This window comes from Amblyomma mixtum, chromosome 6 (genome assembly GCF_055824585.1).
Source record: "Amblyomma mixtum isolate Tamu chromosome 6, ASM5582458v1, whole genome shotgun sequence".
NCBI lineage: Eukaryota > Metazoa > Arthropoda > Arachnida > Ixodida > Ixodidae > Amblyomma > Amblyomma mixtum.
In genome coordinates, this window is record NC_143017.1 from 153,205,928 (window position 1) to 153,220,235 (window position 14,308).

The 14,308-nt window shown below is 48.1% G+C and overlaps 1 protein-coding gene across 1 annotated transcript; it reads right to left on the reverse strand.

Moving 5' to 3' along the window:
- Nucleotides 1–892: 892 nt before the first annotated feature.
- Nucleotides 893–13,116, reverse strand: LOC149340818 (putative serine carboxypeptidase CPVL). The gene is made up of 6 exons (XM_089549707.1): nucleotides 13,043–13,116; nucleotides 10,938–10,984; nucleotides 9,610–9,812; nucleotides 6,685–7,015; nucleotides 4,930–5,447; nucleotides 893–1,174 (listed from the first exon to the last, which is right to left on the reverse strand). Exons 1-6 carry the CDS (start codon nucleotides 13,114–13,116, stop codon nucleotides 893–895), a joined length of 1,455 nt encoding a protein of 484 aa, XP_089405833.1.
- Between the last annotated feature and the right edge of the window lie 1,192 nt (nucleotides 13,117–14,308).

Sequence of the window (14,308 nt, forward strand, 5' to 3'; positions counted from 1 at the left end):
CAAGGCTGGACTCTCCCCCTAGAATAATGATAGGAAATTCCATCTCCCCTCTTGATTCATGCCGAAAGGACTTCAGACTAGAATTCCTCCTTGTTAACGAGAAGATTCCAATGAAGCAATCACGTTATGTAAAGCCTGTTATGACACGGCACACAAAACGTCGCCATCCTGATCGACTGATACCCACTTATGCTTGAACTGATACATTTAAAGATTCCTTTTCTCCTCAGACCATGCAGGACTGGAACGATGGTTTACAGACAGCTACAGAGTCAGCGAAAATTGCATAAATGTATACTTGCGTGTTCCTGACTTCATCATTGTTTGTATGCCTTCATATACCCCTCTTCTTCCACCCACGGGTCAGCAGTAAGCCATAATAAACAGATAAATATAAATAAGATATCCTGTCCCTGACGTCATTTTTTACTGCTGATTGAAATGCATATCAGCTACATATGTTTACAACGAAAAGCATAATAACTGAAGTCATGCTGTTGCAAGTTGCAAGAATTGAGCTGTTCACCTCAAGTTATATTTGCTTTGCATTATTATGTTCGTTTGCGAAGACTGAGGCCAAGCCTTGTACATGTGACACAATGAAGGAGAACACTTGCATGCACGGGAAAATGCGCCTTCTGAATCATAAAGCACCAGGTTTGTTTCAAAAAATGCCCATTGTGACTACAAACGATGAACTATTTGTGTCCCACAAGCTTAGCTTTTAGAGCGTTTGCAAATCTTCGTAGTGGGTGACATCTGTTGTAGTAATCATGATGGGTCTTATTCTTGTGATTGCAAGTGCACAAAACAAATCGCAATCGTATCCTTTGTTTAGAAATGAGACTATTTTATTTGTGTTGTGAGAACGAGTGTTGCTTAATTCTGCCTCCTAAACCACAATCGAGACGTCGTTGACAAATCTGGTGATCAATTCGTAGGCCACTTCTGGCTGGTCGTAGGGCAGGATGTGACCCCCTTTGCGGACGAGAACCATTGTGAAGTTGTTCGCTTGCTTGGCGTAGCCCAGCACCTCATCACCGTCGGGCGAACGCCATATCTGCTGCGTGGCACTGGCGAACTCCTCGGCTCCGGACCACTGCAGCGAAGACATAAGGGCCTCGGTCGCAGTGTAGGGGACGGAGATGTCTAGCTGACCGCTGTAGTGGAGTGCCTTTGTGAAAAGAGAGGAAAGCGTCGAGTCCGTGTAAGAAACACATTTGTCTCTCGATAGTCCAATAACCCTGTGCCCGTGAGGACTCTTGATAAGTTCCCAGGGAACGGGTTTGCAGCATAGGCCGTACACAGTACAGCGGAACTGTACTGCCCAACTCGGAACTTAAGAGTTTTAAACACGTGATGATTGAAGTCTGCTGATCCTCTGAAGATATGCAGGTTTCATACGAGCCGCGCCGTAGTGCTCGGAATGAAACTCGCTACACTGGGACCATTAAAACAAGATAGTGGCTGTGTCTGCGCACACAGAGCACAACTACAGCCCCATAAATCTTTGATTGGATATTAGGGCTAAAAATATTGGCTGTTTGCTTTGCAGAAGGCTACGGCAATCTGCAGCGATATGGGTGCGGTTTTCTCGAAAAACCGAAGAGAGAAATAATTGTAGGCGCCGCAAGACAGCACTTCTGATTGAGCACGTGGTATTCCGTCTAGGAGCGCGAACCCATCCCTGCTGAATTAAATGCATACATTATTTTATCTTTGCAGGCATCTCCCCGCTAGATGCCCTTCTCACACTAGCACCTGCGAGCCGGTCCACGCCGCAGACAAGAGAGCGTTGGCAGTTTTAACGCCGAAATGTTTTAACGTCCAGATTCGTGAAACCCTGCATCCATCACGTGCTCAGTTTTCTGAGTGAGCGCGAAAATCATCGTGAGAATGCAATGCTATGCGCATAAGAATACAAAAACAAGAAAATATCTTCTATAAAACGCATGTGCTCGTAGCACGCGAAACGGCGACATTGTGGCCAATGAAGCTCACGCAACAATATATGGTTACGCGCAGATGTTGCTTTCGCAATCCTCCAGGTTTAACCAGAGCTAAACCAGAGCCACTTTTTGTTTTGTTTTTATTTGTATAGTGAAACATGATATAGCTTTTATTTACCCATATAGCCATGGATTCTGCCGTAAAATGTGCAGCGTCAGTTGCAAGATTTTAATTACATGGTGAATTTATGCATATTTAACTTAGTGACTGGGATTTATTTGCATTGTGGTAATTTATTTAATGAAAGTAAATTGAATCCAGCAAGTGGAATTCACCCCACTGCAACTTAATTCAATGTAATCCATTCTTAACCCCCGAAAATCTAAGTAATCCTTTCCACTACAACCTAATTCAATATAATCCACTCTTAATCCGTACGCGTTAAAGAACCCCAGGTGGTCGAATTTTCCGGAGCCTTTTATAAGGTGTCTCTCATAGCCTGAGTCGCTTTGGGACGTTAAACTCCGTAAGCCATACCAAGCCAAACTAGAATTCAGCGTAATAAAACTTAATTCATTCTACTGCAGCATAATCCAGTCCACTCTTAATCCACCGTAATCCAACCTATCCATCCCACTGGAACTTAATTACAGACATGCTGCACTTGTTACAGATGTCGCCAGCCTTTCTCGTAACGGGGCTGGTAATGCTTTCGCCTTGATATTGTGCAAAAGCATGGTTTTATGCAGGTGGATACCACGGCCACGTACATTTGCCAAAAGTAACCGGGCAACTATGGTTTGTTTCTTAGCCGCGTAGCAAAGCACCTATGGCAGCCCTTAATCTCTGAATATTTGTAAATTAATGCGAGACCTATTCTCCACGTGTTGACACCTTTCGGTCTTTAAGGGTGCCGTAAAGGCGCCATCGTACGGTTGAGAAACAAAGACCTGTTGCTCGGTTTCTTTCGGCAAAGGGGGTACCTCAAAGCTCAATTGAGGTGTCCACTGACTCAGGCAGGCAGTCTTCAAATGAGCGGAGTCTATACTCTCCACCGATTTCGAGAATTTTCAGAAAGAGAAAGGCGCATAACTGTTTCAGTATGTAGGCGGACGCCAATGCCTGAGGTAGTTACACTTGCGACTCAAAGGCCTCACACTCATACACAATCACACATCGCTGAGACCCGGGTAGTGCGGCTAGAAGTGATTTCGCAATAAAAAGAAACACTGCGCACTTAAAGCAATTAGGCGATATTTGGCCGAGATGTGGTCACGCATTGGGTGGCAGTGATAATGGTAGGGTTTCACTGCAAGGTGCTAAAGATTCACTTTTTTTTAAAATCTGAAGCCGCTCTAATGCTAGGGTTCCTCGAGGGAACGCTGTATCGAATCATCATACTTCATGCGGTTTTCTATGCCACATTAAAATTTTGAATATTCCTTTCGTCGATATTGCTATGATCAATCCTCACAATATGGGGCGCGATGTTTTCAATTTCGCCATATTCTAATGAAACGTTATGATCAGTCCATTTAAATGGATAAACCTAATCTATAACTGCCTTCGTTGATTATGCGCAATGGCGGTAAGCTTAGCTCTGCAAAATTTTTCGAAGTCTTTTCTCCTCTCCTACAATCTGCACGTAACAGCAGGCTTTATTGATTTCCCCGTGTGGTCAATCTCCTCGTGTATGCGCCATTATCCCATGTCACAAGAACAGGAACAGCAACAACACGGGGTTGTGCACCAGCTCCTGTAAGAAGAAAAGGAGAGGAAGTTGGGGAAAGCAGTCCTAACTGAATGTAATGATATAAAAGGGAACATTCACGGCTCTGTAAATGGGCAATTATGGGGCATCGCTTTTTTTGTCGCGTGAAAATAGAAGGAAGAAAAGAAAGACAAAGTAAAAGAAAAGATGGGACACCCAGTAACGACCACATAAGCGTTTTTGTTGTTCAAGCACACTGGAAGGACAAGAGCGTAGAATAGAATCTTTACAAGGTCGAGTTGAAAGACAATAAAAAAAAAACACAGAAAAAAGCCACATCCTGGCTTAAGCGGGACACGGCCAGCCCATGTTACAATAAACGTACGTCCTCCGTGACGACCGAGCTATGGCGACGTGAGCCGATAATGCCGAGAGACCCCTGTCAATGGATCTCCGCATAACTTTAGCGGAGTTATGGCCGACAGTTTGAGGTGTGGTTCGTAAACGTGGAGTCTCGCCTTCGCCGCGAACGCATTCCGTCGCCGACAGGGTATACGGATACGTACATCGCCGGTGCCTTAACACTTCTGAAAAACACCGTTGTCCGCGGCATACTGCGAAACCCTCTTTGCCCCAACCCCATGATGGTCGCCCACGGATAAGCAGAACTCACTCGTCGTACGGTCAGAAAGGATGCCTCGAGCAGTTCCTCGCCTCTGAAGAAGTTGACGGGAGGAAACCTGCAGAGACGCTACTACACCATACGGGGCACCCCCTTGGTGACCACGCGTGCTCCCCAGATACCAATATATCTTTCGAGAGCCGTTGCTCCAGCCGCAGCTCCATTCCGTACCCATTGGTTTGAGAACATGGAGACATAGACAACAGTTGAGTCTGAGCTAATTAGCAGTTATGACAGACAAGATTGTGGCTGTCGGCTTCGCGGCATCTCTGCAGTTCACTCTCCCCACGCTTCCAAGTCTACATAGAACTAGCAACCACTCCGGATCGCTTAGACCAGCTTCATGTTGTCAGCCTTCGGACAGGCAAGCTGAGTGCAATTTTTATATTGCTTCCACCACATCGCGGTCGCTGCCCGTCGCGGTCGGGGTTGTTGTCTAGATGCCGCGACAGTGGTTAGAAGTCGTTATGAGTCATTATAATAGCAGTCGTTATAAGGTATGCAAAACCATATTCATAGCTACTGGGCGGGCAACACCGCTGTGTTGAGCGCTTTAAGCTACAAAGAGCAAAATGAGCAGAATCACCTTGTAGTTATTTATAAACAATGCGAACTCGTCTCTGACCGACTTCATAAGGTCGGCCTTAAAGTGTAGCACCACGGTTGATGGGCTCTTGCCGAACTCCACTCCTCCCACGTGGATGGCATGGCGTACTGCCGAGGTCTGGACAAACTTCTCGTAACGTGTGTGCGATTCAGGTTTTGTGGTGATCAGGTAGTTGTAGACGTAATCGTAGCCGGTGACGTTTTCGAAGTACGTAGGCCCGCCGAGGACGGTGCCGGAGAGCAATTCCACCATAAGCGAGGAGGCCTCCGTGTAGCGCTCCTCACGGATCAATTGCGCTACCACATCACACTTTTTCTGCATTTCTGTTGCTTGGCGTCGGTCCATGAGGCCGATCTCGTACAGGTAATACCCATAAATGAGCATGGTTATCGGGTCGATCACGCCATTGCCAATTGAGAGACCCTGGAGATTGATTGGCACCCTCAGCTCTCCTCTGGACTGGTGCAAGGCGGCGCCGATGGCAGAGACGTATTTACCTGCGGAGGGAATACAGCATTAAATAATGCAGTCGCCTCAGGAGGTGATGGAAGCAATAGCTTGATGTCCCGCCTGCGTGATGCATACAGACATGCCTCACACGGCTGCGCATAGAAGCAAAATACACGTACAACCTGTGGTAAACAAAACCATGCGGCTACTTGCAGGTACCTATCTCAATAGCAAGCAACACTCCTGTAACTACGAAGTTTCTGAGAAAGCTGTATAGCTTTCTTTTGTAGCCGTATGGCTGCGCTCGGGTGGATGTCAATGAATAATTACTCCCTTATTACAAATCTACTCCACCTTGGGGCATCCCCTAAACATTTGACCATGACCGTTATCTCTTAGCCGTGGTGAAGTATAGTTTTGGTTTGATTTTGTTGGTCTGTTTTCGGGGGGAGAGGCAGCGCGAAAATCCCTGTGTTTGTACTCGTTTTATCGAGCATGCCTCCCTCCTATGTAGCCTTGCTCATAGCCCACAGCACGGGGCCGTCTGGATAACGCATCCCGCCACTTCATGATCAGGAAATATGTGCGAACATTCTGGAGGCCCGTGTACTGTGCGATGTCAGTGCACGTTAAAGAACCCCAGGTGGTCGAAATTTCCGAGCCCTCCACTACGGCGTCTCTCATAGCCTTAGTCGCTTTGGGACGTAAAACCCCATAAACCAAACCAAACCGATTCTAGTTTACGCACCTTATACGACATGCCGCATGGCGCGGAAGACTGAAAATCATGGCGGGCATTTAGAATCTGCGGTACATCGCATTGATTTTCTATGGCTGTCGGAAGTGGTTGGTTTGAGCGCAAGCAGAATTTTATTCGTCGATATTGCAGCAAGCGGACAAGTAGACCATCATAATCACCATGTTCACCCAGACTATATCAGTACTTTCTACTATTCTCAGAGAAGTTTTAAAATAGTTTTTAAAATATCCCCAATGAGTTACGCAGTGGTTGCCACTGGAGGTCAACAGATGGTCCTACTCGCTGAATCATGAGGAAAGTTGGGGATGCCAATCACGCAGGAAATAAGGCTTAACTCCTCCTCCTGGATTCGATTTGCGTACGTTGTCACCGAATTTAATTTTTGAGAGCACGGGTATTCACTTTTTCTTAAAGCTTTCTTTTTTGGAGGTCAGGAGAACGCTGCCTTGGAATTATATTTTCCTTCATGGAATGCAATACATTTCATTAAAGCTGTGTAGAATTTCGTTGGGCAGTGTTCTCACCTGCGTAAGATTCCCCGGCCAGGTAGAAATCGTTAGAGCTATAACAGTCGAAGAGTGTGAAGAACTGCTGCAGAAACTCCAGCATGTCCCTGCTCACGTCGGATATGTTGCGGGCGTAGCCGTCCTCACTCCGCGTGAAGCTGAAGCCAGCGCCTACGGGGTTGTCCACGTAGAGAACCGATATAGTGCGCGTCCAGGTGATCTCGCGCAACTGTGCCGCATAGTTCTCGTCCACGTAGTAAGGACCGTGCTCCACGAACTGGCCCAGAAGTGAGGACGTGCCCGGTCCTCCCTGGAGCCACAGCATTACCGGCGCCCGCTCGGGGTTGTCCTGTGAAAACGGAAGTGGTGTGAAAGTTTGGAAACACATTTTCGGTCTTTCGGTTGTTCGGTTGGTCGCTTGGCCAGTGAGTGAGTGAGTGAGTGAGTGAGTGAGTGAGTGAGTAGGTGGAGTGAGCGAGTGAGTAGGTGGAGTGAGTGAGTGAGTGAGTGAGTGAGTGAGTCAGTCAGTCAGTCAGTCAGTCAGTCAGTCAGTCAGTCAGTCAGTCAGTCAGTCAGTCAGTCAGTCAGTCAGGTCGGTCGGTCGGTCGGTCGGTCGGTCGGTCGGTCGGTCGGTCGGTCGGTCGGTCGGTCGGTCGGTCGGTCGGTCGGTCGGTCGGTCGGTCGGTCGGTCGGTCGGTCGGTCGGTCGGTCGGTCGGTCGGTCGGTCGGTCGGTCGGTCGGTCGGTCGGTCGGTCGGTCGGTCGGTCGGTCGGTCGGTCGGTCGGTCGGTCGGTCGGTCGGTCGGTCGGTCGGTCGGTCGGTCGGTCGGTCGGTCGGTCGGTCGGTCGGTCGGTCGGTCGGTCGGTCGGTCGGTCGGTCGGTCGGTCGGTCGGTCGGTCGGTCGGTCGGTCGGTCGGTCGGTCGGTCGGTCGGTCGGTCGGTCGGTCGGTCGGTCGGTCGGTCGGTCGGTCGGTCGGTCGGTCGGTCGGTCGGTCGGTCGGTCGGTCGGTCGGTCGGTCGGTCGGTCGGTCGGTCGGTCGGTCGGTCGGTCGGTCGGTCGGTCGGTCGGTCGGTCGGTCGGTCGGTCGGTCGGTCGGTCGGTCGGTCGGTCGGTCGGTCGGTCGGTCGGTCGGTCGGTCGGTCGGTCGGTCGGTCGGTCGGTCGGTCGGTCGGTCGGTCGGTCGGTCGGTCGGTCGGTCGGTCGGTCGGTCGGTCGGTCGGTCGGTCGGTCGGTCGGTCGGTCGGTCGGTCGGTCGGTCGGTCGGTCGGTCGGTCGGTCGGTCGGTCGGTCGGTCGGTCGGTCGGTCGGTCGGTCGGTCGGTCGGTCGGTCGGTCGGTCGGTCGGTCGGTCGGTCGGTCGGTCGGTCGGTCGGTCGGTCGGTCGGTCGGTCGGTCGGTCGGTCGGTCGGTCGGTCGGTCGGTCGGTCGGTCGGTCGGTCGGTCGGTCGGTCGGTCGGTCGGTCGGTCGGTCGGTCGGTCGGTCGGTCGGTCGGTCGGTCGGTCGGTCGGTCGGTCGGTCGGTCGGTCGGTCGGTCGGTCGGTCGGTCGGTCGGTCGGTCGGTCGGTCGGTCGGTCGGTCGGTCGGTCGGTCGGTCGGTCGGTCGGTCGGTCGGTCGGTCGGTCGGTCGGTCGGTCGGTCGGTCGGTCGGTCGGTCGGTCGGTCGGTCGGTCGGTCGGTCGGTCGGTCGGTCGGTCGGTCGGTCGGTCGGTCGGTCGGTCGGTCGGTCGGTCGGTCGGTCGGTCGGTCGGTCGGTCGGTCGGTCGGTCGGTCGGTCGGTCGGTCGGTCGGTCGGTCGGTCGGTCGGTCGGTCGGTCGGTCGGTCGGTCGGCAACTTCTTGAAGACTGAGTGAGTAGCAGATAAATGAAAAATTCAAGCATCGGCAAAGCGGGGCACACAGGTAGTCGAACCGCAGCGTTCAGAAAATTTCCCCGACGATTGACTATTGACAACCACAGCAGGTGGGCCGCTTTTACCCCATAAACGTTCTCTGCGTTTTTTCTTCTTTTCAACGATATTATTGCGCCTCGCTTATGCGTCAACAATTCCACAGATTTTCGAAGTGAAAATGGAGTGGCAGTGCAGATGCAATGCAAGAAAGAGAACGAATGCGACGAGAAGTTGTTAGCTAGGTCCAACGCAAATTAATTTTTTGGCGTTGTTAAACGACCAAGAGACTAGTTTCACTTTAAAGCTGGATTCCAATGTATTAAAACTTATCGAACGGAGTGAGGAATAAAAGTGCTACTTAGGGCATGTTAGAGTCTTTTAAGCTTTTCGAAGATCCTGCACCGCTATGTGCGTGTTTGTCAAGAGGCGTGTGACGTCAAGACGCTTCGCATCTGCTCTAGTATATGCAGTAATATTGTCTTTGTAATTCAAATATACATTAACTTTCAGGCATACCAATAGAGTGTAAAAGCTTTTTAAACACATGTGCACTCTGAGAATCTGATGCTGTTAGCGCTGTTCCTATCCCCTCTTTTGGTGCTCTGTCTGACGTTCGTCCGTTCACCGTGCATGTTCACCATGCGGTACATTATACATAACCTTCTCGACAGTACAGTTCAAAATCCAGTCACCAATTAGGGTAAGCTGTGCAGCGCTGAAAGCTTGGCTGTTTAAACAACAGAGACGTGTACAAATAGTTCTTGCATTGGAATGAAATCATGCTAGCAATCCTTTTCCTTCTTTGACTTAGCAGAGAACCTGCAAGCCAACCTATATTTCAGAGAAGTCATTGTATAAAGTTAACCATTTCGAGATCCGATTTTTCATATCCCAATATGTTATTCGTAACATGTCTGTTCTAACAGAAGAAGGTGCGTGGTGTCCTGAAAATATATTTTTTTCCTCTGCGGAATCTTAGCATTATTCTAGCAATGTCGAAGCATTGCCGTCGGTGCCTTGAAAGGGTACGGAAGTTTTCAGCGCTGGACTTTACCATTGCAGGGACAAACCAGAAGAAGAGGTTGCTTCCCAGTTGCTTGTTGACGGTGATGAAACCCGAGTAACTGAGAACATCAGGGACATCGCCGAGGCGGCCAACTCTGCTTCTTTCCAATGCTTCGTCATACTGGCCAGCTTCAATCAGAGGGGTCAAGAACAGGGGCTCTCCCTCATCGACTTCTGAGCTTGTCGTGGTACCTGTGTCGGACAGAGGGATGGAGTGGATTTTTTTTAATTGTGAACATTTTTTGATCTAGAAGTTGCAGCGTTGTCTTTATGCTTGGTGAGCTGACCCTCATAAAGTCTTGGTATTTGTAAACACGTGGTACCGATCTGCATATCTCGTCTACTCAGCCCTGTCCGGATAGTATATTTGGCTGGCTGTAGACATAGAGCGCTCAGTCGAAACGGTGCGCTGTAAATCACGGTGCCCCTTGCTGAAGCTGCTAGGTTTGGCATGTAAGGCTTGAGGGGCTGTAGGACCACAGAAATTCAAGTTAAGAGGACCGCCATCACGTCACCTAAATGCCAGTGCCTGCTGGCTAATTTCGAAGGCCATGCGGTCTACACAGGGATGACGCAGATTGTACGAAATTAGAAAGCAAGTAGTATACGACGTTATGACGAAGCTGTGTTTAAATTATGCTAAGGTCCAGAAATATACTTTTTGGTTTTCATTTTCACTGAGCGTGAGAAAGTTTTCTAATGTAAGAGTTGCTAGCTTTCTACCTTTTTCTTGCAGCTGCCTTATTTAGAAGTGCTTATAAACGGAAAGTCCTGTTGCAAGTGGGGCACACCTTTTCGCGTTGCTCTTCGCAGTAGGGTACAGTGATAATTGCGCAAACATTGGTGATATAAGAGTCATTGTAAATGACTTTTGAATACAATGCAGCATACACTAAATGAACTGAGCACACGGCTTAAGTTAGCATTCAGCAGCTTGAAGATCCTGTATTCAGTGTTGTTGTTTTAGGCTTATTTGACCTACATGCCCATAACGATTCATAAAAAAAAAACAATGCCCTTTCAACGTCGAAATTTTTAAGGAGGAGTACCACGCAACACTAAGCATAATAAAAAGATGCTAGCACTGGCGTGGGCCAGGCAGTAGACGGATATAACATGTTGGTTAAACCCGGCTTTTCAGCCCGTTTCAATGCTTTAGTAGTTGAACTCATTGTCAACAACCGCTGAATTGGGTGCACTCTAGGACGAATGTCTCTGCTAAATGACCTACAGTTGCCATAGTCTCCATTTACTCCCTATTTAACTTAAATAATAAGTGATATCAGTGTTGCCAATGCTGAGTGACAATGTTATTACCTTCGTGAACGTTTTTCTTGGAGCCATTCTTTGGTGCGTGACGGCACCTGCAAGACATTCAAACCAAAAATACAATTTCAGAGCTAAATAACCCCTGCACTTGTACAATAATTTTAAATAGCGTTTTTTTTTTAGAGTACGTTTTGTGTACGTTTTGTGTGCGTTACTTTGCTCCGATGTCTGGTGCGACCACGTCTCATGTCTTGAGATTCTTACAATGCGACTCAACCGTTTCCTGCGTCGACAAGCTTTGTCGCATACTACGCTGTAGCACTGCTAGCACTGCTTAACGTCTCAAAGCGACTCAGGCTATGAGGGACGCCGTAGTGAAGGGCTCCAGAAATTTCGACCACCTGGGGTTCTTCAACGTGCACTGACATCGCACAGTACACGGAGCAATATGTATAGTTAACGGATATGGGCAACGGCTTTCGTGGCCCATGTCAACGCTCTCTTAGCTGATGTCCATCTACGTTATAAGACCGCAGACAGCGCGTTCTCGACGGCCCCAACGTTGCCCTGCGCATCACTCACGGCTTATGCCTACTTGCATTACACTTTCTCTGGAAGGTAGTTACGCCAACTCAAGATTTACCTACGACGGCTATACCGACTTTACAACAAGCTCCTCGCGTGCCAATCGCTGGAGAACGCTTCCTTTGAATAGCTTCTTAGGGCTTATCATTCAAGGGAGCGGACGTGTACATCTACACCTCTTGGCACTCGCCTTTAGTTGTTCGCGTGGCAAGTACAGAGCAGAATCAACGAACGTGATTCCTGGAGGTAGAAACGAGGATAAAATACTAAGGACGAATGTTGAGCGTTTTAGTGCGTGAGTACTAATTCTATGCTAATCAAGCCCGATAAAAATCCTCCGTTCTCTGTTCTCGTTGTCTGTTGGCCTAGCGCTAGCGCTTCGTCTTCTGGCACTGCCCACTCTTCGTCGTCTCCTGCATTTCACTAATTCGGTGGTCCTGAGTCGAGCAAAATTGTCTCTTGCGTGTCCGCAGTTGGCCTAGCGCGAGTGCGGTTTCCCGCGGCCCTGCCACGCATAGTCGTCTTCCACGTTGCAGAAATCCGTGCTTTCGCTCTGATTCGAATGTTGTAAACATTGTCTGTAGATTTTTTCGTTATGTCACAGTCATCTTCGGAGATAATTGGACGTGCACCGGCTGGTAACGAGATTAAACCACTTTATATGCTTGCTTGACAGGAAAACTGCCGTTGGGAATTCATGGCGGTCGCTGAATGAGCGGCGTCATTTCTCATCTTGAGGTGTTTAATGCCAAGAAGCAGCACTTGTGCTGTAAAGAATGCCGAAATGCAGACCTCCGCTTCAGTTTCGTCTCTCTGGGTTCTTTAGCGCACACTGATGGCATTGCACATGAGGGTTTTGCACTTCGCCTCCACGGAAAAGCGGCAGCCGCCGACGCAATTCGATCCTGCTACCTCGGGATCACACGCCGAACGCCAAAGTCACTGAACCACCGCGGCGGGTATCGCGCGTAAAGACCAGAAATAATCGCACTGTATTCATAAGCTTAGTAGACTACTGTGAGAAAGCTGTGTTAAAACTGACGAATATTCGTGGTTATGCTACAAATAGTCTGTGAGGCGTACCATGGTCCACGGTTTCCCAATCGTCTATCGAAGACCGAAAGTGGAGGCCGGGAATCCGGTCCTCGAACTTGCGGTCATTAGCAGAACGCCATAGTCACTGAATCACCGTGACAGATGTAGAATGTGACACATGCGTCGCAACAAGGCAGCTTCCGCATAATTTTCTCTTACGAGGGCTAATGGGCTACGTAGTATCCTGCTTACAGAGTAGCCGATTTCGAGGTGCATTTAATCGGTGAGGAATTACTTAAAAGGCAGTTCAGTCAAAAGCCTTGCATTCAGCCTTGAAGTGAACTGAAATATTTAACCATTGCGTTTACTCTGGAAGGTAGGCTGCGTCAGAACAAAACCAGACTGAGTATATGACGAGTGCGACGTATGGATAGAGTAGTACGCATTGTATTTTACGAACAGCCAAGGAATGCTTTGATAGTAGAGATATTTTCCCAACTTCAGCTCATAAGGCAAAACTGGTAAAGACTTACCCTTTCTTGTCCTTTGTGCAAATACCAAAGCAAAAATCACTGGTTAACAGGAGGAGTAGGAGCACCGCTTGCATTCTGGCAATAAAACACACGAAAAATGTGCCTTAATTGATAATAGATCCTGACTTCAACGAAAGTAGCACATTAATGGCGACGCACGATTTTAAAGGCTTCGAATAAAACACCTCAAATGATCACATTTGCGATAAATTCTTCGAGTAGGACAATTCGTCGTTCAGATCAGTGACATACTGAATGATTAAATTTATTGATGAAGGTAAACCTGAAGCCTGTGGCGGGTAGTGGCAGAATGGTACCGAAGGTTGTTGTTTTTATCAAAGCTTTCCAATGGCTGCGATTCAGGTGATGCAATTGCGTTCTACAAGTGTTGTATAATTGTACGTTGCTAAGGTAGAAAGTTGGTACTGGCCCAATACAAGTCCAACTTTTTTGGGAAAAATTTTGAAAATGAGAAAGTTGTAAGATACTCTTATGAAAATTTTGAATATAATGGCCAATTTTTTATAGGTAGCAAAATATTTATTTTAAAGTGCTTCCATCGATTGCATCGAACAGTTAGGGCTGCCATAGAAAGCCAATGGGAAACACATTTGACGACAGCAAAAACGTTATTAAAAAAAAGAAATGCAAGACTGCCATCGGGTGCGGAGATAATGATTAGTGTAGTGAAATCTGACATTATATGAAAAAATTACGTTTATAAACGGTTTCCCGCTCAAAAATGCTTTTCTCCAGAATTTCTGTGTATTAGTTCTTTGTACAGTGAGGTGAGCGGCAATTTCGGTCCTTTTTATTCCTGCGCGCGATGCAAGAGCGCCGCCTAGTGAGAGCCCCACAGAAGCGATATTTAATCTTTGTGTTGGTTCCAGCTGATGAAGGTTGACAAAATAACATTGAAAAGGAAGGGGTGTCTGCAAACCGAATGGAATTGAAACAGAATTGAATCGGCACTGATTCGTTATGTTATACTGGCACTTAATATTTTGTTCCCCAGTAGAATTGGCTCGCACTACTAATACTGTTCTCTTTACTCCGCCTCCTCGTGTTCCTCCTTTTGTTCCTTACCTTCCATCTCTTCCTACTACTGGCAATGTTTCTACGAGAAGACAAGATCAGTGCATATGAAGGGCACCTTAATTCCACTATTTATGGTACCACAAATACTATTAATACCACCATTTTTTGTTGTCCTTTGAATACCCCTGCGCTGCATACACTGATCCTGTGCAGCCGCCGATACTCCAT